The following is a 24,546-nucleotide window of genomic DNA, read 5'->3' as shown; positions in this document are numbered from 1 at the left end:
CTGAACTGTGCAGGTGGAGGTGATGCCTTAGCTGTGGCCTGGTGCGCATTAATAACAAGACAGCGCCTGCTGTAGAAAGGGCCTTTATTTAAACTATTTCAAGGTCGACATTCTTACAGTCGTTTCTAGACTATCCAAGGCGCTGCTGCCTCTCCTGCAGTAAATCTTCCACGTGCTTCAGAGTTTTTTTTTTGGTTTGAAGGATTCCACGGACAATTTCCGCGGATTATTTTTCGATAAAGCGTCCCTTTTATTTACAAGTGCGAGCGCCGTCTTTAGGTTAGAAGCAGGAGAGTATTATTGGGCGTTAGTACTGATGATGTGGCCAGAATTGCAGCCGTTAACTGAGATATCCAACACCCCTCCATCTCTCCCCCCGACGCCAGGTTCCCTCCGCAGTTTCTGATCAATGAATGTCACCGGTCCAAAGAGAGACCGCTGATTCCGGGTTGCCTTAGCAACCTGCAGCCAACGGAGGCCATCAGCGAGACCGGTGACCTCTAACTCCTGGATCCCTTAGCAACCCGTAGCCAATGAGGGTTAATTTTAACCCAACTGGCCGGGAGGGAATCGGGTGGAACGCCAGTTTTGCACCCTCATCCGTTAGTGACTTCAACGGAGAGTAAAATCGGGGCGGGGTTGAAAACCAGAGACGACCTTCGCCCCCCCGCCCCCCGATCCCCGTTAGTTTCCCAACCGGCGGGTTAGGTTAAAATTGCACCCCAGTGAGTCGAATGGGAGCCCCCCTGAAACCAGGCCTGCTTAGCAGCCTGAAGCCAATGAATCATAGTGGGGACTGAAAAGGCCTTTTGCTCCAGGTTAGCTTGTGAACTTGCCGTTAACGAACCTCATGAGGCAGAATTGTGACGTTATCCCCTCAACCAACATCACGAAAAACAGATCATTATCTCCTTGCTGTTGGTGGGATCTTGCTGTGCACAAAATGGCTACACTTCAAAAGTACTTTATTGGTTGTGAAGAGCTTTGGGACGTCCTGAGGTTGTGAAAGGCACGATATAAAATACAAGTTCTTTCTTTCACCCTGTTGAATCACTGATCTCAAAAGCACTCTCCAGACTTCAGTTGTCTTCTTCTGCTTGACTCGAGCTTCCATGCAAATGCGCGTCGTGGGGGAAGCAGAGGGTAACGGGTGGGCAGCAGCAGCACTGACCACAAACACTGACCAGCTGCGAAAGATCGAGAGAGAAAATGGAAAGTAAAAATGGAGAGTCAAATCCACACAGTTTCACTTCTACACAGAATGTGCAGCACAAAAACAGGCCATTCGGCCCATCTGGTCTCTGCTCCACACGAGCCTCCTCCCTCCCTACTTCATCTCACCCTATCAGCATATCCTTCTATTCCTTTCTCCCTCATGTGTTTATCCAGCTTCCTCTTGAATCCATCTACGTTATTCGCCTCAACCACTCCTTGTGGGAGCGAGTTCCACATTCTCACCACTCTCTGGGTAAAGAAGTTTCTCCTGAATTCCCTATTGGATTTATTAGTGACTGTCTTATATCCATGGCCCCTAGTTTTGGACTCCTCTCACATCTTCTCTACGTCTACCCTATCAAAACCCCTTCATAATTTTAAAGCCCTCTATCAGGTCATCCCTCAGCCTTCTCTTTTCTGGAGAAAAGAGCTCCAGCCTGTTCAGTCTTTCCTGATAGTTATAACCTCTCAGTTCTGGTATCATCCTTGTGAATCTTTTGTGGACCTTCTCCAGTGCATCGAAAGCCTTTTTAGAATACGGAGACCAGAACTGTGCACGGTACTCTTAAGTGTGGTCTAACCAAGGATCTATATAAGATTCTGAAAAAGAGACTCTCAGGCAACGTGGTCTTTAAATACGTGCGTGAGATACATTCAGTAAAAAAAGCAAACAGCCCACAAAGGACGTCAATCTGCAGTCATCTGTATCTGACTCATTACATGACAGCAACATCTTGGGACACAGCAAGACTTCGATCCAAGGGCCCTGCCTGCCCTCTCAGGTGGACGCAAAAGATCCCACGGCCACCATTTGGAGAAGAGCTCTCCCCAGTGTCCTGGCCGACGTTTATCCCTCAAACGGGAGAAAAAAAGATTCGCTGGTCATTTGTGGCATCTTGCTGTGCACACAATGGGCTGTCCTGGTCGCCTCGGTAACACTTCCAATTCATTGGCTATGAAGCATGCTGAGGATGCGAAAGCGCTATGTAAAGGCAGGTCCTTTATTTTAATTGCATCGTCTCTCATATATCGTTGGGCAAACAAACCAGATTGGGAGCCAGGTCGGCGGGGTGGGAGTCCTGCGATTTAAAGGGGTTTTCTTGTCAGCACCACCCCCCCCAATTTGAGAGATTTGTAGCTCATGGTCCTGGAGCAGTGTACATCGACCTCCAACTCTGCCACACAAACTGCCGTGTGGAGCTCGTGATGCGTCTTTCAGATTTTTCAATCTTAGGTGTGATTTGAGCGCGATCTCCAGGCGGCATCAGGATTGTCTTGAATCCCAAGTCCTGCCGATGGACCGACCTCCGCTTACAAAGCTGGTAGAGCGTAAAGGAAGAGAAAAAGATGTCACGGACGACACAGCAACAATTTGCATTTATATAGCGCCTTTAACGCAGTAAACCATCCCCAAGGTGCTTCACAGGAGCGTAATCACACAAAATTTGACGCCTAAGGAGTCACATAAGGAGATATTATGAGAGGCGACCAAAAGCTTGGTCAAAGAGGTAGGTTTTAAGGGACGACTTAAAGGAGAGAGAGTGGTGGAGAGACAGAGGGGTTTAGGGAGGGAATTCCAGAGCCTAGGGTCCAGGCAGCTGAAGGCACGGCCGCCAATGGCGTTAGTGACTGGTCAGCTAGTAAACGCACTGCCCAATTTCAAACTCAGCCATCCAGGCCAGGAGGGTCCTAGGTTACGCCCCCTTAGATTGTGCTGAATTGCCTGATCTCAGCTCTGGCATTTGGGGCTTGGGAGGGTTGAGAAGGATCGGGTGGGTTCCAAGCTCCTCATCGCTATCCAGTCACCCCCGCTGCAAAGTGCACCTGTGCAGAAGTCAGATAAGGACGGGATCGGGCAAGGCTGCGATTCCTCACATAGTCGAATAGCCCGCAGCCACCCACCCCTCCCGCCCAACCAAAACTCGCTCCTGGCCTTCCGTGTGTCGTAATGGAAAGACGCCTGCTTTCTGCGGAGCTGACGCCCGGCAAAGAGGCAGGCCTACGGGAGAGGCCGAGAGAAAATCAGGAGGGAGAAATCAAAAATAAATGTCTCGGCCTTGACGGGTAGGCCTTGTGTTGCTATAGCAACCGATAGCGAGGATGAGCTCCCCTCTATCCAGGTAAGGGTATTAAGGGTTATGGAAGCAAGGCAGGAAAATGGAGTTAAGATACAGAAGAGCCACGATCGAACTGAATGGCGGAACAGGTTGGAGGGGCTGAATGGCCTCCTCCTGTTATTATGTTCTTACCCCTTTCGCACCCCACGGCACCGATTGTAAATCCAAAGAATAAATAACCAACATCAAAGCAACACAATCCGTCCGAGCTCATTGTGCTTTTTTTAAAAAGAAGTAAATACATCCTGGACACCGGACGCTAAAATTTACGGGAAAATGCTGAGGGAGATTAATTCACATTGGCAAACGAAGGGTTAATTTTAACACGACTGTCCGGGCGGGAATCCTACGGGATCGGGTGGAACGCTTGTTGAGTTTACCCAGGTCCAGTGCAAACTAGCAAGTTCCCCTAGGTTTGACCGCCAGTGTGTACGCTGAGATAATTGATCTCAGGAGAGAGGAGCAAAGACACGAGAGTCGAATTCAGTTTGGGAGAGGAGAAACAGTCAGGGGGGTCCCACGGTGCTGATTGTTACCCCGGTGACCTCCCCCGGTGCACAAACACGCCTTTGTCTGTGCGTGTGCTTGCGGATTTGGGGTCACGGTCAGGATCGGACTCGAGGCGACGCCTCTGTAGCCGAGCAGCCCGCCAACTCCAACCGGCGGGAACGACGGCCGCTCGGGTGAGCTGTCTGATCGACTGGTAACCCCGGGTGATCGGAGCTCACCAAGAAGTCGAGGCCCTGAGGAGAGGAGCGAGGAGGGAGGGGGGGAAAGGGCTAAATAATTGTCCGGAGATTGGCACTGGTTTATTTGTGGTTTATTCACAAAGTGACCATTAATGGACGCATGACAGCAGGGTTGCCAACCCTCCAGGATTGGCCCTGGAGTCTCCAGGAATGAAATATTAATGCTGCATGCAAAACCCCTGGGGAGATAAATCAGAGGGGCCATTTGAAGACTTTAATTTATTAGGTATAAAAATGTTGGTGATGGGATAAAAAGGCTGCTTGGGACACGGGCGGGGGGAGGGGCGGTTGGCGGCCGGAGGTCATGTGATGAAACCTCCAGGAATACGTCCAGTCAGAGTTGGTAACCCGGCGTGAGGGTAAATTCACCGATGCCAGCGGGGAGCCGGGATGGATGGGCAACAAGATGATAAGACCCAGGTTCCCTTTACCAAATGGGGAGTGGACGATTTATCCACTGACTCTTTAGTGCCCAAACTCGGGAAGCTAAACCTGTCTGAATCTGGGGCAAGAAGCAACACAAATCTCTGTTCAAATATCGCCAACGAGGGGAGACCCTGGACTGAACAGGCCGGCTCTGAATTTCTGCCTATATTTCATTACAACCGTGCCATATTTAGGGCGTTGCAGGGGCGTAAATTTGGTGGGGTCTGGTTTCTTCCCCATTTCTGTTGTCTGTCGGGAATTCTGCTGGGTGGGAGAACGGGTGGCAGTAAAAAAGAAAGCAGAGGCCCGGTCGGCAGATGACATCAACCACTCGGACTCCCGCTGGACCCGCCTCCGTCGCCCCCGACGATAACCGTCCTCGCCAGGGCCCGGCACTGGCCCAAGTTGGGGGCCTACCACCATCCAAAAGCCTGTTTTCCCCACCGAGCCGCTCGGTCGCTGTCCGGGAAAGCGGTCTCTTAACACGGCTCCGTGTGGAGCAGAAACACCGGCACAGACCAGAAGGGCCGAATGGCCTGTTTCTGTGCTGTACACTGGATGTGATATATACAGAGTATCCGCCCAGCACAGCCCACCTCTTTAGCGCTGCAGCAAGACCCCCATGGCGTGTTCCCTCCTCTCCCGCGCGCCCCCTCCCAGGGCAGGTGGGTCACCCAGCTGCAGCACATAAGGCACCCGCCCGATTTACGCCACTTCAAAAAGAGGGGCTGGGGTCAGGGGTCACAGGCTGCCTCTGACATGGAGTCCTGCAAGCGCATTCTTGGGGCCAAGGGGGACAATTTTAACCCAACTGGGCCGGGCCACCCCCGCCCGATATTACCCTCCACTGACTTCAATATAGAGTAAAATCCCCGATCCCCGTCAGTTTCCCGGCGGGCCAGTTAGGTTAAAATTCCCCCCCCGCCACCGATCCGCGTCAGTTTCCAGACGAACCAGTTAGGTTAAAATTGCTCCCCGATCCCCGTCAGTTTCCCGGCAGGCCAGTTAGGTTAAAATTCCCCCCCCCCACCGATCCGCGTCAGTTTCCAGACGGACCAGTTAGGTTAAAATTGCTCCCCGATCCCAGTCAGTTTCCAGACGGACCAGTTAGGTTAAAATTGCGCACCCCCCCCGATCCGCGTCAGTTTTCAGACGGACCAGTTAGGTTAAAATTGCTCCCCGATCCCCGTCAGTTTCCCGACAGGTCAGTTAGGTTAAAATTGCCCCCCGATCCCCGTCAGTTTCCAGACGGACCAGTTAGGTTAAAATTGCCCCCCGATCCCCGTCAGTTTCCAGACGGACCAGTTAGGTTAAAATTGCGCACCCACCCCGATCCCCGTCGGTTTCCAGACGGACCAGTTAGGTTAAAATTGCTCCCCGATCCCCGTTAGTTTCCCGACAGGCCAGTCAGGTTAAAATTGCCCCCCCCCCCCGATCCCCGTCAGTTTCCAGACGGACCAGTTAGGTTAAAATAGCCCCCCGATCCCAGTCAGTTTCCAGTTGGACCAGTTATGTTAAAATTGCCCCCCCGATCCCCGTCAGTTTCCAGACGGACCAGTTAGGTTAAAATTGCTCTCCGATCCCAGTCAGTTTCCAGACGGACCAGTTAGGTTAAAATTGCCCCCCGATCCCAGTCAGTTTCCAGACGGGCCAGTTAGGTTAAAATTGCTCCCTGATCCCAGTCAGTTTCCAGACGGACCAGTTAGGTTAAAATTGCCCCCCAATCCCCGTCAGTTTCCAGACGGACCAGTTAGGTTAAAATTCCCCCCCCCCACCCCGATCCCCAACAGTCTCTGGACGAGCCAGTTAGGTTAAAATTGCTCCTCTATAGTGTCTATGGGCAGGCTTCCGCCCATAGGATTTTCCAAATTCTGGAAATTGCGTCCTCTCGTCACTATTCCGCCATTGTCACAACAATTAGCCGACCACAAATCGAGTACTGAGAGCGAGCACCTTCAGTTACAAGCAGTGGCCGAACACCTGCCTGGAAATAGTCCCTCGAAAGACCTTTGCTTAAAGCAGAAAAATTAAAATGCGTCATTTCATAAAACGTGTGCCAAATCCCTGCTCACCATTCTCTCCCACGTTGTGGCAGTAGTCACGGAAACGGTGGCTGAAGAACGATCCTGTTCAAGGGCATCATTTCAGCCTCTCGCCGTGAGAGGGGGAAAGGCGGAGGAGGCGGGAGGATGGGTTGGGGAGAGAACTGAGATGGTGGCCAGCTGCCAATCAGTCACCCTCGAAACGGTTGTGGCGAGCAAGTGGCTTCAGTCAGTTTTAGCAGTTGCCACCAGCAGAGGGAGATGGTGTCTGACAGTTCCAAAATCCCGCGAGTGAGGCTTTCTTCTTTAGTGTTAAAAACGGGCTCATTTCTTTTGAGCGAGAGCCCCACGTCAGTGTAGTGATAGCCCACGCCCGTTAAAAAAAAGGCTTCGTGTAAGTCCTGGGTCACCGTCGACAAGAGAGCACCCTTCACCGTCAAGCACACACACAGAGCTTTGAAGACGACATCGACAGTAGCTGGAAGCGGAGGGGGAGCTGAGTGGGGGGAAAGGCACTTTCGCTGCTGACGGACTTGGCTTTTGGTCCTGCCGTGAAGCTGCTCCCTATTAAACGTGACCTGCAAAAAGCCATTCTGGCTTCAAAGCTGACGGCAGATCGAGGGCTGTTTGCCCAGAAACTTTGATTCCTCTGCTTCTCATCTGCACCTCATCCAGTGTGGAAAACTCGTCTGGGAGCTCATCTCCACTGGGTCGGGCACGGTGTCTTTATTGCCGCTGTCGGAACTGTTAAATTGCGGTGATTCCCGTCGAAAGGCGCTGTCGGGAAATTAGAAAGGCAATCCAACGCCAGAGGTTTAGGCCGGATGTTGCAGAGAAGACAAGTGGTTGCCTTGGTGAAGAATTAGTCGAGGATGGATTATCATTTCCTGTGGGGAGCCAGGTGGCGGGGGATAGCCTGCGGCCTTGGCTGTGACCGACGGCCACTCAATGTTCACCTTGAAGTGGGAACTGTCGAGCTGGCGAGCAGTGGGAAGGAGTTACCAGCTTGGCCCCACGCTCTTATGGATATCCAAAACTCGTCGTCTATTGACAGGCATTCTTTTTCAACAGGATTCAATAGTTTGACCGGCCGACAGACGATTACAGAGTTACAAAAACAACGCAGTGGACTCACGATTTGTCCACACCAATGCGAAAAGCAAACGGTTTCCACGGGGAATTTGTGCTCGTTTCCGTCGCAGAGCAAATAAGAAAAGCTTCCTGAATCCACTGCTCTTTCCGATTCAGCTATCAGTACGCTTAGAATGTCTGAATTCCTTTCTTGCTCTCTTTCTGGAGCCAGAATCGCACCATGATGCAAATTGTAGTGGGTCTCTTATTGCCGACAGTCTCTGCCGTTCCCAGCTCTGTGGGTTAATCCACGCTACCTTGAATACGATCGTCGAAGGAAGGGTGCAGTTGGCTAGGGAAAGGCAAAAAGAGGTTCCTCGTATTTCAGACAGGTCTGAGCCGGCCTGAGTTCCAAGGAACCTCTGACCACCTCGGCAGATACAAAGTGAGCTTCCTCCAGCGAAAGGTGAAGGGACTTCTGTGTCTGAACAAGTGCATCAAACTGAATTCACACCCCCGGCCCCCCCCCGGCCCACACACCAGCCCCAGAACAAGTTTGAAGCTTGTCCGTGTTGACTGGACGCTGAAAGTTCGAAACTGTAGATTAGATAGACTTCACCTGGTACTTAGTGAAGACTCCACTGAAAATAATCATTATACACAAGCGAGCAAAGTTTTGATTTTCTCCTTTCAAGATCAGCCCTGAATTTAGTGCTTCATACTTCCACCTGGTTTAAATCGGCAAATGTCCCAAGATGGCAGCAACTCACTTTCACAAGCACATGCTACGCGAGCTTTAGCCTCAATGAGCTGCCATGCTACACGTCGATAAATCGACTTCCAAGTCTTCAGTTCGAGAAAGGCCTTTAAAACAAGGCCCTGGCAATCTTCATCCCCTTGGACTTGATTTTCGGGAATGGGGAGCCGTGCTCCGTTCTCAACTTCGGGGAAGGGTACCCCTTCCTTCGCAGAATGAAATCGATGCTGCTGGAGTTCATGGCGTAGAAGACATTGGCATTGTACGGGATAGTGAGCTCTGTAAAGAACACATAGAAGATCAAAACTGGTGTCTAAGATGGTATGGTGCATCCATACAGTCAACTCAGGATTGACATGTTAGCACTGATCAATAAATCAACCCAATTCCCAATCAGTCTCATTACTTAGAATCTCAATGTACCCATACAATTCCCATTGCATCAAATTCCAATGGACTTAACTACTTCCCATTTACATTCATTGCACAGAATTACAAAGAATCAGCCCATTACCCCTCACTCCCAACTTCAATGGATCAAACCTCTTCCCATTTACTCCCATTACGTAGAATTCTGACAGACCAAACTGGTCTCCAGTCAACACCACGCGTTCACTCAGTGAACCAACCCAATGTCTATTTAGTCGCACATCTCAATGGACTAATTCACTTCTCACCCACTCCCGTTATATGGACTTCTAACAGACTGGACCAATTCCCATTCGCTGCTAACAACCCAGCTCCTTTATTACATGCGTTCAGGGCTCGGGCGAGACCAGGTCATGGATGGTCATCCCTCACCTCCACTCCTTGATTCAAATATTGGGAACTCCCAGCATTTGGAGGCACGGATCCAACCCTCAAGCGATGTTACATCAGAGCATGGTACACTGGCTGAATGAGAATGTTACACCAGTGGCTGACACCCCTTAAATAGTATTTGCAGGGCTATGGGGAGTGGGACTAGCGGGATTGCTCTTGCATAGAGCCGGCGCAGACTCGATGGGCCGAATGGCCTCCTTCCGTGCTGTAACCTTTCTATGATTCGACTAAATGGTCAACCTCGCACACAGTGTCAAATAAACCCTCGTCGGCATAGAGTTCCTGCTGGTGGCAGAGGAACAATTTCGCTTTTTTTTTATGTATATTGATGACCTGGACTTGGGTGTACAGGGCACAATTTCGAAAAGTGCAGATGACACAAAACTTGGAAGTGTAGTAAACAGCGAGAAAGATAGCAACAGACTTCAAGAGGACATACGCAGGCTGGTGGAATGGGCGGACACAAGGAAATTTAATGCAGAGAAGTGCACAGTGATACATTTTGGCAGGAGGAACGAGGAGAGGCAATATAAACTAAATAGTACAATTCTAAAAGGGGGTACAGGAACAGAGATATCTGGGGGTATCGGTGCACAAATCTTTGAATATAAAACACTGGTTCAGCCACAGCTGCAGTATTGTGTCCAGTTCTGGGCACCGCACTTTAGGAAGGATCTGAAGGCCTTAGAGAGGGTGCAGAAGAGATTTACTAGAATGGTTCCAGGGATGAGGGACTTCAGTTACGTGGAGAGACTGGAGAAGCTGGGGTTGTTCTCCTTGGAGCAGAGAAGGTTGAGAGGAGATTTGATAGAGGTGTTCAAGATCATGACGGGTTTCGATGAAGTAGATAAAGAGAAACTCTTCCCATTGGCGGAGGGGCCGAGAACCAGAGGACAGAGATTTAAGGTGATTGGCAAAAGAACCAAAGGCGACATGAGGAAAAACTTTTTTACGCAGCGAGTTGTTATGATCTGGAATGCGCTGCTTGAAGGGGCGGTGGAGGCAGATTCAATGGTGGCTTTCAAAAAGGAATTGGATAAATACTTGAAGGGAAAAAATTTGCAGGGCTACGGGGAAAGAGCGGGGGAGTGGGACTAACTGGATTGCTCTTACAAAGAGCCATTCTATGGGTCGAATGGCTTCCTTCTGTGCTGTTGAGGTTCTATGATTCTATGAGCTATTGACTAACTCGATTGCTCTCACAAAGAGCCAGCATGGGCTCGATGGGCCGAATGGCCTCCTTTTGTGCGGTAACCATTCTACCATTCTCTGAATCAAGAAGAAAGGACCAATTCACAACACACTAGGTCGGCCCCGGGGTACAAGACGCCTCACCTTTGTCCTCGGAGATGAGCTGCACCAGCTCGTAAGACGCGGCTGCATTGGCGTCCTGGTTGTGCTTTTCCAGAGCCTTCCCCACCACCGCAGGCGTCTTGTCCTGGCTGGACACCTGGGGAAAGAGGGTAGAGCGTTTGATTCATCGCATCGAGGCTGGAGTTATGGAAGGACGTCTGTTGTCTTCCCACCTTGGTAATGCCCAGTTACGATCCTGGTGAACACTGTTACGGGGTGGATTTATTGATCTGTACTAACATGTCCATCCTGGGTTGACTGTATGTACCTTCTATTAAAGTCAATAGGAGCGAAAATCGGACGAGGGGTATAATGGGCAGCCAACTCGATATCGCCCAAAGTTAAAACGACCCCCAATGGAAGGAGAATCAGGCGGGGTGTATCCCCCAAAGTATTCGCAGGTACATTTAACTCCATGTGCATGTTAGTGTGTTTGCCCCTCTATCGCCGATAAAATCTATAGTGGTTATCAATAAGTTTTCTCTGAAGGCTCAATGGGCAAATTCACTGTGAATTGCGGATCTGAACCAAACGAACCAGGAAGCTGAGCACTGCTCGTTAGGGCCATAGGAACAGGAAGAGGCCATTCAGCCCCTCGAGCCTGTTCCGCCATACAATTAGTGGCTGATCTGTATCTTAACTCCAACTACCCGCCTTGGTTCTGTAACCCTTAATACCCTCGCCCAACATAAATCTATCAGTCTCAGTTATGAATATTTTCAATTGACCCCCAGCCTCAAAAGCTTTTTGGGGGAGAGAGTCCCAGATTTCCACTCCCCTTTGTGTGAAGAAGTGCTTCCTGACATCACCCCTGAACGGCCTGGCTCTAATTTTAAGGTTATGCCCCCCTTGTTCTGGACACCCCCCACCAGAGGAAATAGTTTCTCTCTATCTACCCTATCAAATCCTTTAATCATCTTAAACATCTCGATTAGATCACCCCTTAATCTTCCAAATTTGAGGGAATACAAGTCTAGTCTATGCAACCTCTGCTCATAATTTAACCCTTTTAGCACCAGTATCATTCTGGTGAATCTGCACTGCACCCCCTCCAAGGCCAATATATCCTTCCTGAGGTGCGGTGCCCAGAACTGAACGCAGTTCTCCAGATGGGGTCTAACCAGAGCTTTATATAACTGTAATATAACTGTAACGGCCCTTTGTATTCCAACTCACCTGCCCCCCGCATTGAGATAAAGGCCAACATTCCATTAGCCTTTTTCAATAAAAATGCAAGATGTAGTTGCTGAGTCAGAAGATTGTGGGTTCAAGTCCAAATTATGGGGACTTGAGCACAAAATCTAGGCTGCAGGAATGTCATAAAAGCTTCACAGGTTCACTATGTCCTTCAGGGAGGGAAGTCTGCCACCCCTCCCCCAACCGGTCGACACGGCTTCAGTCCCCCCCTTGATACCCTCCAACATGGCCGAGCAAGCCACTCAGTTGTAAGAAACAATTGCTTCCCTTGAGCAGGCCCACAAGCATCTTAGAGCAACTCAAGCTGAGCAATAAATGCAGCCTTGCGAGCACTTCCCGCATCCTGATAAGTGCTGTCAAGATCTAGTGGCTGATTCACTCCTTGAGGGCTGGTAGAATAACATTTGAGTGAAACAACACTCAGGAAGCTCGACACCATCCAGGACAAAGCAGTCTGCTTCATCGGCAGCCCATCCACCACCTTAAACACCCACTCCCTCCACCACCAGGCACCAGGGCTGCAGAGTGTGTTATCCACAGGATGCACTGCAGCAACTCGCCAAGGCTTCTTCGACAGCACCTCCCAAACCCGCGACCTCCACCGCCTAGAAGGACAAGGGCAGCAGGCGCATGGGAACACCATCGTCTCCAAGTTCCCCTCCGAGTCACACACCGTCCTGACTAAGGACATATATTGGCCGTTCCTTCATCGGCGATGGGTCAAAATCTGGGAACTCCCCACCTAACAGCACTGTGGGAGAACCTTCACCACACGGACTGCAGCGGTTCAAGAAGATGGCGGCTCACCACCACCTTCTCGAGGGGCAATAAATGCCGGCCTTGCCCGCGACGCCCACATCCCCCAGAACGAACGTTTGAAGAACGCGCCTCACGGTCCCCGCAATACCCACCAAAATGCTCTTGTACATGTTTCCGTTCGCAATGTCCAGACGCACGCGGATGATCCGACAGTCGGACTGCGGCGAGCCAGTCGGCGTGGACGGGGAAGTGTACGTGGCGCCGCAGGACGCCGAGCGCCTGTGCCCTTTGACGAAGGCGGCGGTGGGAGAGAGAGTGGTGGGCGACGGAGGGCAGGCCGGGCTGGGCTCGATCCCGGCCGAATCCAAGGAGGAGACCGAGGGGAACTTTGTGTGCTGCGAGAGAAGGACGAGAGAGAGAGAGAGAGAGAGAGAGAGCGTTAACTCCCTTGTGGTTGGCTCAATAAAAACTTCGAGTCAGAGTCATCAGTTCGGCAGGTAATAATCTCACATGGACTTAGAGCCATAGAACCTCACAGCACAGGAGGAGGCCATTCGTCCCATCGCGCCTGTGCTGGCTCTTTGAAAGAGCTATCCAATTAGTCCCACTCCCCCCTGCCCTTTCCCCATAGCCCTGCAAATTTTTCCTTTTCAAGTATTTATCCAATTCCCTTTTGAAAGTTACTATTGAATCTGCTTCCACCGCCCTTTCAGGCAGCGCATTCCAGATCAGAACAACTCGCTGCGTAAAATAAATTTCTCCTCCTCTCCCCCCTCTGCTTCATTTGCCAATTACTTTCAATCTGTGTCCTCTGGTTACCGACCCTGCTGCCACTGGAAACAGTTTCTCCTTATTTACTCTATCAAAACCCTTCATGATTTTGAACACCTCTATTAAATCTCCTCTTAACCTTCTCTGCTCTAAGGAGAACAACCCCAGCTTCTCCAGTCTCTCCACACAGCTGAGGTGCCTCATCCCTGGAAGCATTCGAGTAAATCTCCTCTGCACCCTCTCCAAGGCCTTGACATCTTTCCTAAAGTGTGGAGCCCAGAATTGGCCACAATACTCCAGCTGAGGCCTAGCCAGTGATTATAAAGGTTTAGCAGAACTTCCTTTACTTGTGGGCTCGACTGATACTGAAATAACCTGGTGAAGTAAACGTCCTTAACTTGATTAGGTGTCGGTCGAGGCTCAGTGGGTAGCACTCTTGCTTTTGAGTCGGAAAGTCCTGGGTTCAAGGCCCAATCCAAAGCCTTGAGCACAAAATCTAGGCTAACACTCCCAGAGCAGCACTCCCTCAGTCCGCGGTGCCGTCTTTCAGATGAGATGTTAAACCGAGGCCCTGTCTGCCCTCTCAGGTGGATGTAAAAAATTCCACGGCCACTATTCGAAGAACAGGGGAGTTCTGGCCAATATTTATCCCTCAACCAATATCACTAAAAAATAGATTATCTGGTCATTATCACATTGCTGTTTGTGGGATCTTGCTGTGCTTAAATTGGCTGCCGCGTTTCCTACATTACAACAGTGACTTCCTTTCAAAAGTGCTTAATTGGCTGTCAAGCGCTCTGGGACGTCCTGAGGTCGTGAAAGGCGCTATATAAATGCAAGTTCTTTCGTTTTTCTCACGCGTTCCGGAAAAATACAACATGGCGACCGTTACCCGGGCGACCTTGAACAGCAAGGCGTTAATGGGTTTGAAGGAGTGTTCCGACCCCTTGAGTCCAGCAACTTCGAAGGCGTAGTCCACCTCTGGCGTCGGAGACCCAGGTCTGTCCCACGAGGCTAAGGTGCTGCAGAGCAGGGTGGGGCTGGAGCGGCCGGGCGGAGAGCTGAAACAAAATAAACCCCCTCGTTAGAAAGTCAGCCTCCTCCTTCGGGAAACCGTCTTCATCTGAGAACTCGCCCGGGGCGTGAGGGGGCGGGGAGGAGGAAGAAACCAGGAGGAGGGAAGGACCTCGCGGGAGAACTCACCTGGGAGGGTGGTCAGGTACATGAGAGTCACAAAGGTTTCGGCCGAGCTTCCGGGCAGCGAGTTTAGGATGAGCAATATTCGACTGGGACAGGGTTTTTGGGTGAATTAATCTGGGCAAAGAGATGGGTCGAGCGTAAAATCGGGCGGGGTGTAAAACGGGAGTCTGGCCCGAACACACCCAGTTCCCGTCGGGGGGGTTAGGTTAAAATCGGGGCTAAGGTCTGAGAGTAAGCGAGAGAGAAGGGTGACAGAGGGAGAGAGAGGGAGTGAGGGAGGGAGTGAGGGAGGGAGTGAGGGAGGGAGTGAGGGAGGGAGTGAGGGAGGGAGAGACAGTGAGAGGGAGTGGGAGATATTGAGAGAAAGAGAGAGAGATAGAGCGAGTGTGAGAGGGAGTGACAAAGGGAGTGAGAGAGGGAGTGAGAGAAAGGGAGCGAGAGAGGGAGTGTGAGAGCGAGCGAAAGAGAGCGAGAGAGGGGATGAGAGAGGGAGTGAGAGAGGGGGTGAGAGAGGGGGCGAGAGAGGGGGCGAGAGAGGGGGCGAGAGAGGGGGTGAGAGAGGGGGTGAGAGAGGGGGTGAGAGAGGGGGTGAGAGAGAGGGAGTGAAAGAGGGGAGTGTGAGAGGGAGTCAGAGAGCGAGTGAGAGAGTGAGGGAGAGGGTGAGGGAGAGTGAGTGAGATAGTGAGTGAGAGAGAGTGAGAGAGGTGATGAGGGAGAGTGTGAGAGGGAGTGAGGGAGGGGATTACAGAGGGAAAGAGGGAGTAAGAGAGAGGGAGTGAGGGAGGGGGAGCAAGAGAGAGGGAGTGAGAGAGGGGTGAGAGGGAATGAGAGAAAAGGAGAGCGAGGGAGTGAATGAGAGTGGGAGTGAGTGACAGGGAATGAGAGAGGGAGTGAGAGAAAGAGAGAGGGAATGAGAGAGGGAATGAGTGAGGGCGTGGGAGAGGGGATGAGAGAGAGAGTGAGAGAGGGAGTGACAGAGGGAGAAAAAGAGGGAGTGAGAGAGGGAGTAAAGAGGGAGCGAGAGAGAGGGAGTGAGTTAGAAGGAGTGAGAGAGAGCAAGGGAGTGAGAGGGAGGAAGTGAGAAAGGGAGTGAGAGAGGGAGCTGATGGAGGGAGTGAGAGAGGGGGAGAGGGGGAGAGAGGGAGTGAGAGAGAGGGAGTGAGAGAGAGAGCGTGAGAGCGAATGAGAGAGGGAATGAGAGGGGATGAGAGAGAGCGAGAGAGGGGATGAGAGAGAGCGAGAGAGGGGATGAGAGAGAGCGAGAGAGGGGATGAGAGAGAGCGAGAGAGGGGATGAGAGAGAGCGAGAGAGGGGATGAGAGAGAGCGAGAGAGGGGATGAGAGAGAGCGAGAGAGGGGATGAGAGAGAGCGAGAGAGGGGATGAGAGAGAGCGAGAGAGGGGATGAGAGAGAGCGAGAGAGGGGATGAGAGAGAGCGGGAGAGGGGATGAGAGAGAGCGAGAGAGGGGATGAGAGAGAGCGAGAGAGGGGATGAGAGAGAGCGAGAGAGGGGATGAGAGAGAGCGAGAGAGGGGATGAGAGAGAGCGAGAGAGGGGATGAGAGAGAGCGAGAGAGGGGATGAGAGAGAGCGAGAGAGGGGATGAGAGAGAGCGAGAGAGGGGATGAGAGAGAGCGAGAGAGGGGATGAGAGAGAGCGAGAGAGGGGATGAGAGAGAGCGAGAGAGGGGATGGGAGAGAGCGAGAGAGGGGATGAGAGAGAGCGAGAGAGGGGATGAGAGAGAGCGAGAAAGGGGATGAGAGACGGGATGAAAGAGGGAGAGAGAAAGTCAGAGAGAGTGAGTGAGGGAGTAAGAGATTGTGAGAGGCTGTGAGAGAGCGAATGAGAGAGGGAATGAGAGAAAGGGGGCGAGAGAGAGGGATCGAGAGAGGGACCAAGAGAGGGACTGGGAGAGGGAGGAGTGAGAGCGAGTGAGAGAGGGAGTGAGTGAGAGAGGGAGTGAGTGAGAGAGGGAGTGAGTGAGAGAGGGAGGGAGTGAGAGAGGGAGGGAGTGAGAGAGGGAGGGAGTGAGTGAGAGGGGAAGTGAGAGAGGGGAGTGAGAGAGAGGGAGTGAAAGAGTGGGAGTGAGAGAGAGGGAGTGAAAGAGTGGGAGTGAAAGAGTGGGAGTGAAAGAGTGGGAGTGAGAAAGTGAGTGAGTGACAGAGTGTGAGAGAAGGGGTGAGAGGGAGCAATAGAGGGAGCGAGAGAGAGGGAGTGAGAAAGGGGATGAGAGAGGGAGTGAGAGAAGTAGTGAGGGAAGTAGTGAGGGAAGTAGTGAGAGAATTAGTGAGAGATGGAGAGAGAGAGGGAGTGAGTGAGAGACAGAGATAGAGAGGAAGAGAGAAAGAGGGAGCGCGAGAGGGAGAGAGAGTGAGGGAGTGAGACAGAGGGAGTGAGACAGAGGGAGTGAGACAGAGGGAGTGAGACAGAGGGAGTGAGACAGAGGGAGTGAGACAGAGGGAGTGAGGGATAAGGAGTGTAAGAGAGGGAATGAGGGATAAGGAGTGAGAGAGTGGGGGTGAGAGAGTGGGGGTGAGAGAGTGGGGGTGAGAGAGGGGGGGTGAGAGAGGGGGGGTGAGAGAGGGGGGGTGAGAGAGGGGGGGTGAGAGAGGGGGGGGTGAGAGGGGGGGGTGAGAGAGGGGGGGTGAGAGAGGGGGGGTGAGAGAGGGGGGGTGAGAGAGGGGGGGTGAGAGAGGGGGGGTGAGAGAGAGCGAGAGAGGGGATGAGAGAGAGCGAGAGAGGGGATGAGAGAGAGCGAGAGAGGGGATGAGAGAGAGCGAGAGAGGGGATGAGAGGAGGGTTGAGAGATGGAGAGAAGGAGTAAGAGAGAGTGAGCGAGAGATGGAGTGAGAGATGGAGCGAGAGGTGGAGCGAGAGAGGGATCAAGATAGTGAGTGAGAGAGGGAGTGACAGAGGGAGTGAGAGGGAGGGAGTGAGAGAGGGAGTCAGACAGTGAGTGAGTTAGCGAGTGAGTGAGATAGTGAGAGAGAGTGAGCGAGAGAGGGGATGAGAGAGAGCGTGAGGGGAGTGAGAGAGGGGATGAGAGAGAGCGTGAGGGGAGTGAGAGAGGGAGTAAGAGAGAGGGAGAGAGAGGGGGGGAGAGAGGATGAGAGAGAGAATGAGAGAGGGAGTGAGAGAGAGAGAGTGAAAAAGAGAGAGTGAGAGAATGTGAGAGGGGGTGAGAGAGAGCGATAGAGGGAGCAAGAGAGAGGGAGCGAGAGAGGGAGCGAGAGAGAGGGGGCGAGAGAGAGGGGGCGAGAGAGAGGGGGCGAGAGAGAGGGGGCGAGAGAGAGGGGGCGAGAGAGAGGGGGCGAGAGAGAGGGGGCGAGAGAGAGGGGGCGAGAGAGAGGGAGCGAGAGAGAGGGCGAGAGAGGGGGCGAGAGAGGGGGCGAGAGAATTAGTGAGAGATGGAGAGAGAGAGGGAGTGAGAGAGAGTGAGAGACGGAGAGAGAGAGGGAGCGAGAGAGAGGGAGCGAGAGAGAGGAAGTGAGAAAGAGGAAGTGAGAAAGAGGGAGAGAGAGTGAGGGAGTGAGAAAGAGTGAGTGAGAAAGGGAGCGGGAGGGAGGGAGTGAGAAAGGGAGAAAGATAAAGGGAATAAGAGAGGCGAGTGTGAGAGGGAGTGAGATAGTGAGTGAGAGAGAGGGAGTGAGGGAGCGAGAGAGGGAGTAAGAGAGAGAGTGAGTGAGAGAGGGGATAAGAGAGGGAGTGAGAGAGGGACTGGGTGTGTGTGTGCGCGAGGGGGAGAGAGAGAGCAAGAGAGGGAGTGAGAGATGGAGTGAGAGAGGGAATGTGAGAGGGAGGGAGAGAGGGAATGAGAGAGAGTGAGCGAGAGATGGAGTGAGAGATGGAGCGAGAGGTGGAGCGAGAGAGGGATCAAGATAGTGAGTGAGAGAGGGAGTGACAGAGGGAGTGAGAGGGAGGGAGTGAGAGAGGGAGTCAGACAGTGAGTGAGTTAGCGAGTGAGTGAGATAGTGAGAGAGAGTGAGCGAGAGAGGGGATGAGAGAGAGCGTGAGGGGAGTGAGAGAGGGGATGAGAGAGAGCGTGAGGGGAGTGAGAGAGGGAGTAAGAGAGAGGGAGAGAGAGGGGGGGAGAGAGGATGAGAGAGAGAATGAGAGAGGGAGTGAGAGAGAGAGAGTGAAAAAGAGAGAGTGAGAGAATGTGAGAGGGGGTGAGAGAGAGCGATAGAGGGAGCAAGAGAGAGGGAGCGAGAGAGGGAGCGAGAGAGAGGGGGCGAGAGAGAGGGGGTGAGAGAGAGGGGGCGAGAGAGAGGGGGCGAGAGAGAGGGGGCGAGAGAGAGGGAGCGAGAGAGAGGGCGAGAGAGGGGGCGAGAGAGGGGGCGAGAGAATTAGTGAGAGATGGAGAGAGAGAGGGAGTGAGAGAGAGTGAGAGACGGAGAGAGAGAGGGAGCGAGAGAGAGGGAGCGAGAGAGAGGAAGTGAGAAAGAGGAAGTGAGAAAGAGGGAGAGAGAGTGAGGGAGTGAGAAAGAGTGAGTGAGAAAGGGAGCGGGAGGGAGGGAGTGAGAAAGGGAGAAAGATAAAGGGAATAAGAGAGGCGAGTGTGAGAGGGAGTGAGATAGTGAGTGAGAGAGAGGGAGTGAGGGAGCGAGAGAGGGAGTAAGAGAGAGAGTGAGTGAGAGAGGGGATAAGAGAGGGAGTGAGAGAGGGACTGGGTGTGTGTGTGCGCGAGGGGGAGAGAGAGAGCAAGAGAGGGAGTGAGAGATGGAGTGAGAGAGGGAATGTGAGAGGGAGGGAGAGAGGGAATGAGAGAGAGGGAGTGAGAGATGGAATGAGAGAGGGAGTGTGAGAGGAAATGAGAGAGAGGGAATGAGAGAGGAAATGAGAGAGAGGGAGTGAGAGAGGGAGTGAGAGAGGGAATGAGAGAGAGAGAGGGGTAGGGACTGAGAGAGAGGGAGTGAGAGAGGGAATGAGAGAGAGGGAATGAGAGAGAGGGAATGAGAGAGAGGGAATGAGAGAGAGGGAATGAGAGAGAGGGAGAGGGAGGGACTAAGAGAGAGAGAGTGAGAGAGGGAATGAGAGAGAGGGAGAGGTAGGGACTAAGAGAGAGGGAGTGAGAGAGAGAATGAGAGAGAGGGAGAGGGAGGGACTGAGAGAGTGGGAGTGAGAGTGGGTGAGACAGACGGGGAATGAGAGAGAGGGAGTGAGAGTGGTAGTGAGGGACTGTGAACTGTTGCGACCTATCCCTGGATCTCAGCTCTTCACCCCCTGCTGCATCCCCAGCCCATAAATCCCATAGAATCTCAGCTGACCCATTACCTGACCCAGTCGCCAGCGTTTCCCCTTCCCACCCTGTCTCTGATCACCAGCCTGCGATCTCCCAGACAAGCCCTACATCCCTTACCCTGTTCCTGACTCACTTCTTCCACACTCCCCTCTGTCCCCCCCTCCTCACCCACACGATCCTGGCCTGTCAGACTGAATCCTGCTTGAAACTGGTTTAAAGCCTGAAAACCCCTTTTAAATACTGTGTTTGCCGACTCTATACTGACACAGTAAAAACCAGACTCACCCCGCAGCTCAGACCTGGGGGAAACGTTTCACACTGCTCCCACATCCCAGAACCTCCGAAATCTATACCGCAAGAGTCTCAGAACAGAAAATCCTCACCATTATCGTAGAGGCCGCTCATTTATACTTTTCATGCAAAAAAGGCCAGAATTGTTAAATTCAATCCCCAAAACAGAATATAAGTGATTCAGTCGCCCTAATCCAGTGACCCAATAATTATCCATGTGTTACACACCTTCTATAAAACGTTCTATCCTCCAACTCACTGTCGGCAATGCGCCAAAGATCCAATAGAGTCAAAATCTTGGGCTAGAATTTCGGTGGGAATTTGCTGTCGGTGTAAACAGATATCTACGCCATTTTGCTGGGGCTTTCTTCGATCACTCACTGAAGTTACACCAGGAGACAGGGAGACCTGTACCCATCCCCCTTCCCTTCAGAAATTCTGCCACTTTATGTCTGCGTGCATTTCCATTCATAAATTCCTTTGTTTGTATTTATAATACGATGATTATAGTGATGACTGCACAGTGTTCAGTTCCATTCGCAACCCCTCAATGAAGCAGTCCGAGCCCGCATGCAGCAAGACCTAGACAACATCCAGGCTTGGGCTGACAAGTGGCAAGTAACATTCGCGCCAGACAAGTGCCAGGCAATGACCATCTCCAACAAGAGAGAGTCTGACCACCTCCCCTTGACATTCAACGGCATTACCATCGCCAAATCCCCCACCATCAACATCCTGGGGGTCACCATTGACCAGAAACTTAACTGGACCAGCCATATAAATGCTGTGGCTACAAGAGCAGGTCAGAGGCTGGGTATTCTGTGGCGAGTGACTCACCTCCTGACTCCCCAAAGCCTTTCCACCATCTACAAGGCACAAGTCAGGAGTGTGATGGAATACTCCCCACTTGCCTGGATGAGTGCAGCTCCAACAACACTCAAGAAGCTCGGCACCATCCAGGACATAGCAGCCTGCTTGATTGGCACCCCATCCACCACCCTAAACATTCACTCCCTTCACCACCGGCGCACCGTGGCTGCAGTGTGTACCATCCACAGGATGTACTGCATCAACTCGCCAAGGCTTCTTCAACAGCACCTCCCAAACCCGCGACCTTTACCACCTAGAAGGACGAGAGCAGCAGGTACATGGGAACAACACCACCTGCACGTTCCCCTCCAAGTCACACACCATCCCGACTTGGAAATATATCGCCGTTCTTTCATCGTCGCTGGGTCAAAATCCTGGAACTCCCTTCCTAACAGCACTGTGGGAGAACCTTCACCACACGGACTGCAGCGGTTCAAGAAGGCGGCTCACCACCACCTTCTCAAGGGCAATTAGGGATGGGCAATAAATGCCGGCCTCGCCAGCGACGCCCACATCCCATGAACGAATAAAAAAAAAACTGCCTATGTAAACATGTCACGCTGTAATTCCACCTTCCCACAAGAGGTGGCGCAGTAGCACCTCAGCTTTGTGTCTCCCAGCTCCTTAGCCTATACTGCAGGGAAACCCCACTGCTCCCAATTGATGTTAGCTGTGCTGTTCGACTACAAATAATAATACAAAATCAAAGCGTCCTATAAAAGTAAGGGCAAAATGTAGGAACATTAGGAACAGGAAGAGGCCATTCAGCCCCTCGAGCCTGTTCCGCCCTTCCATTAGATCATGGCCGATCCGTACCTCAACTCCGTATCCCTTGACTCCTACACCCAACAAAACTCTATCGATCTCCGTCTCGAGAGCTCCAATTGCCTCCCAGCATCCACAGCCTTTCAGGGGAAGAGGCTTTAAACTATGTCGGACTTTAAGATGAGGGCTGAATTTCATCTATCTACCCTGGGGAAAATGACCGCTTGCCCTCTGACCCAGCCTCACCTGACGTCTTCACTCCACAGGGCAAACCTTCACCGTCACCGTGTTGGGCGGTACTCTGGAAGGGGCCGATCGGCCACAAGTTACAGAATCCCATCCGATTTTCACTCCATTAATTTGAACGGAACAAATATCAGGCGGGTTCCATAAAGGACGTGGGATCTGCCCCTTCACAGTAACACCCAGGCACTGAAGGATAAAATCTCCCTTCTCCCCACCTCATAGTCAGACATCACATCCGCCCAAACGACAGCCAACACCCACCGAAATAGTTTGGATTTCGAATCGATTATTGTCGACTGTTGGAACTGTTTTGAGTATCGTTCAGGGGGAGTCGGAGGACAGAGTGTGTCCGCAGAAGGGGTGTAAGGTTACGCCACGCCGCAGAACATCAAAGATGTGAAGCCGCAAGTGTGTGGGACTTACTCGTCGCAGGGTGTGATGATTAGTGTTGGACGAGGCTTTGTGGGGGTGCTGGCCGAGTCTGCTGGAGGCTCCACTTCGCACGACAGCTTGTAACTGGAAAAAGACACAAGTACTTTCATGTTTGAAAATCGGCGGGAATAACGGCAGTCCCCGTCGGTCTCTGAGCACTGAAGTTTGGGTCTGATTCTGCCCAGCACTGATTCGCAGAAGCAGAGTGTCGACTCCCACTCCCCGGGAGGCCTTGTTACTGATTATCCCCGGGTTCTTTATCAACGAGTCATGAATCTAATCGATAAATCAGCTGAACTGCTCTTTTTGAGTGTGGCTGAGTGTTCCTGAATCTTTGTTGTCACTGGTTTTATTACTTGCCAGTAGACGGAGAAATCTTCCAACCTTTGGTGTTTCCTCGCAGTCCGAAAACTGAATCGCAAACATCAGCCGCAAGAAAAGGAACTGAAGGTTTGTTTAGTGTCTGCTTCCCCCTGATCCCCCTTTAAATGTGTGCCACCATTTTATATCGAGCAGAATCTGAACTGTTACATTGCAACACCGAAAACTTGCAATTATACGGTGTCTTTAATGTCGGGAAACGTCCAAAGCTGCTTCACAGGAGCGTTATCAGAATTCTCTCCCTGACCCTCTCCTCCTTTAAGATGCTCCTTAAAACCTACCTCTTTGGCCAAGCTTTTGGTCACCTGTCCTAATATCTCCTTACGTGGCTCGGTGTCAAATTTTGTTTGATAATCGCTCCTGCGAAGCGCCTTGGGAGCGTTTTACTCCGTTAGAGGCGCTATATAAATCCACAGGATGCACTGCAGCAACTCGCCAAGGCTTCTTCGACAGCACCTCCCAAACCCGCGACCTCTACCACCTCGAAGGACAAGAGCAGCAGGCACATGGGAACAACACCACCTGCACGCTCCCCTCCAAGTCACACACCATCCCGACTTGGAAATATATCGGCCGTTCCTTCATCGTCGCTGGGTCAAAATCCTGGAACTCCCCTCCTAACAGCACTGTGGGAGAACCGTCACCACACGGACTGCAGCGGTTCAAGAAGGCGGCTCACCACCACCTTCTCAAGGGCAATTAGGGATGGGCAATAAATGCCGGCCTCGCCAGCGACGCCCACATCCCCATGAACGAATAATAAAAAAAATATAAATGCAAGTTGTAGTCTTACCTGTCGGCCTCGCTGAGCGTCTGCAGGCTGTAGAACCAGTTCAGAAATTCAGGCTCCTTCTGAAAGCTGTAATTCTTGCAGGCTTTCTGGAGTAGTTTAATCTGGGCGATTATTTCAAATTCCTGTCATTCCCCCGAGAAAAAAATAATTGGAAACAAAATTGACGAACCAATACTTGAAACAGAAAGAGCAGCAGGAAATGTGTCAAGGAAATAGCCTGTAGAAACTGTTACCTTTCTCCGTTTGTCGAAGTTAATTAATCCATTCTGGAAGAAAGACAACATTTTATTCAGAGTTATATTTTGACGCAGTTGAGAATCGAACTCCCCTGCCTTTTCCTCTCTTTAAAAGTCGGAAAGACTCCTTTCCTCTTCATCCCCACAATTTTATGCCTTCAAGAGGAAGCTGGACCAGTTTCCTGACTGGGGCAGAGAGCGCATCACATGGAAGGTAAGTGTCTTTATAGATAACACTCGGTCCGTGTGATCCCCTGGACTGGTTTCAATCCCCGAGGGGGTGGGGGAGTCGGAGAGGAATTTTCCAAAGTATCCGCGTCTCCGCCCTGCCTCAGCTCATCTGCTGCTGAAACCCTCGTCCGTGCCTTTGTTACCTCCAGACTTGACTATTCCGATGCTCTCATGGCCACCCTCCCATCTTCCACCCTCTGTAAACTTGAGCTCATCCAAAACTCTGCTGCCCGCATCCGAACTCGCACCAAGTCCCGTTCACCCATCACCCCCTGTGCTCGCTGACCTACACTGGCTCCCGGTCTGGGAGCGCCTCGATTTTAAAATTCTCATCCTCATTTTCAAATCCCTCCATGGCCTCGCCCCTCTCCCTATCTCTGTAACCTCCTCCAGCCCCTACAGCCCTCCCAGATCTCTGCGCTCCTCCAATTCTGGCCTCCTGCGCATCCCCGATTTTAATCACTCCATCATTGGCGGCCGTGCCTTCAGCTGCCTAGGCCCTAAGCTCTGGAATTCCCTCCCTAAACCTCTCCACCTCTCTCTCCTCCTTTAAGACGCTCCTTAAAACCCACCTCTTTGACC

The 24,546-nt window shown here is 51.9% G+C and overlaps 1 protein-coding gene across 4 annotated transcripts in view; it reads right to left on the bottom strand.

Moving 5' to 3' along the window:
* Positions 1-67: 67 nt before the first annotated feature.
* LOC137305246 (ral guanine nucleotide dissociation stimulator-like) overlaps positions 68-24,546 on the bottom strand; it is a 137,628-nt gene continuing 113,149 nt past the window's right edge. For all 4 annotated transcript variants that reach the window (XM_067974091.1, XM_067974092.1, XM_067974093.1 and 1 more), the window contains 8 exons: positions 23,731-23,763; positions 23,498-23,619; positions 22,315-22,407; positions 14,172-14,340; positions 12,661-12,903; positions 10,535-10,649; positions 6,580-8,656; positions 68-2,534 (listed from right to left, as the gene is read on the bottom strand). In XM_067974091.1, the coding sequence (XP_067830192.1) occupies positions 8,487-8,656; positions 10,535-10,649; positions 12,661-12,903; positions 14,172-14,340; positions 22,315-22,407; positions 23,498-23,619; positions 23,731-23,763 (945 nt within the window). In that variant the 3' untranslated portion in view covers positions 68-2,534; positions 6,580-8,486. The remainder of the gene's footprint in view (positions 2,535-6,579; positions 8,657-10,534; positions 10,650-12,660; positions 12,904-14,171; positions 14,341-22,314; positions 22,408-23,497; positions 23,620-23,730; positions 23,764-24,546) is intronic.

The sequence above is a fragment of the Heptranchias perlo genome, chromosome 39 (genome assembly GCF_035084215.1).
Source record: "Heptranchias perlo isolate sHepPer1 chromosome 39, sHepPer1.hap1, whole genome shotgun sequence".
Taxonomy (NCBI): Eukaryota; Metazoa; Chordata; class Chondrichthyes; order Hexanchiformes; family Hexanchidae; genus Heptranchias; species Heptranchias perlo.
This window is presented reverse-complemented; position numbering and strand designations above follow the sequence as displayed.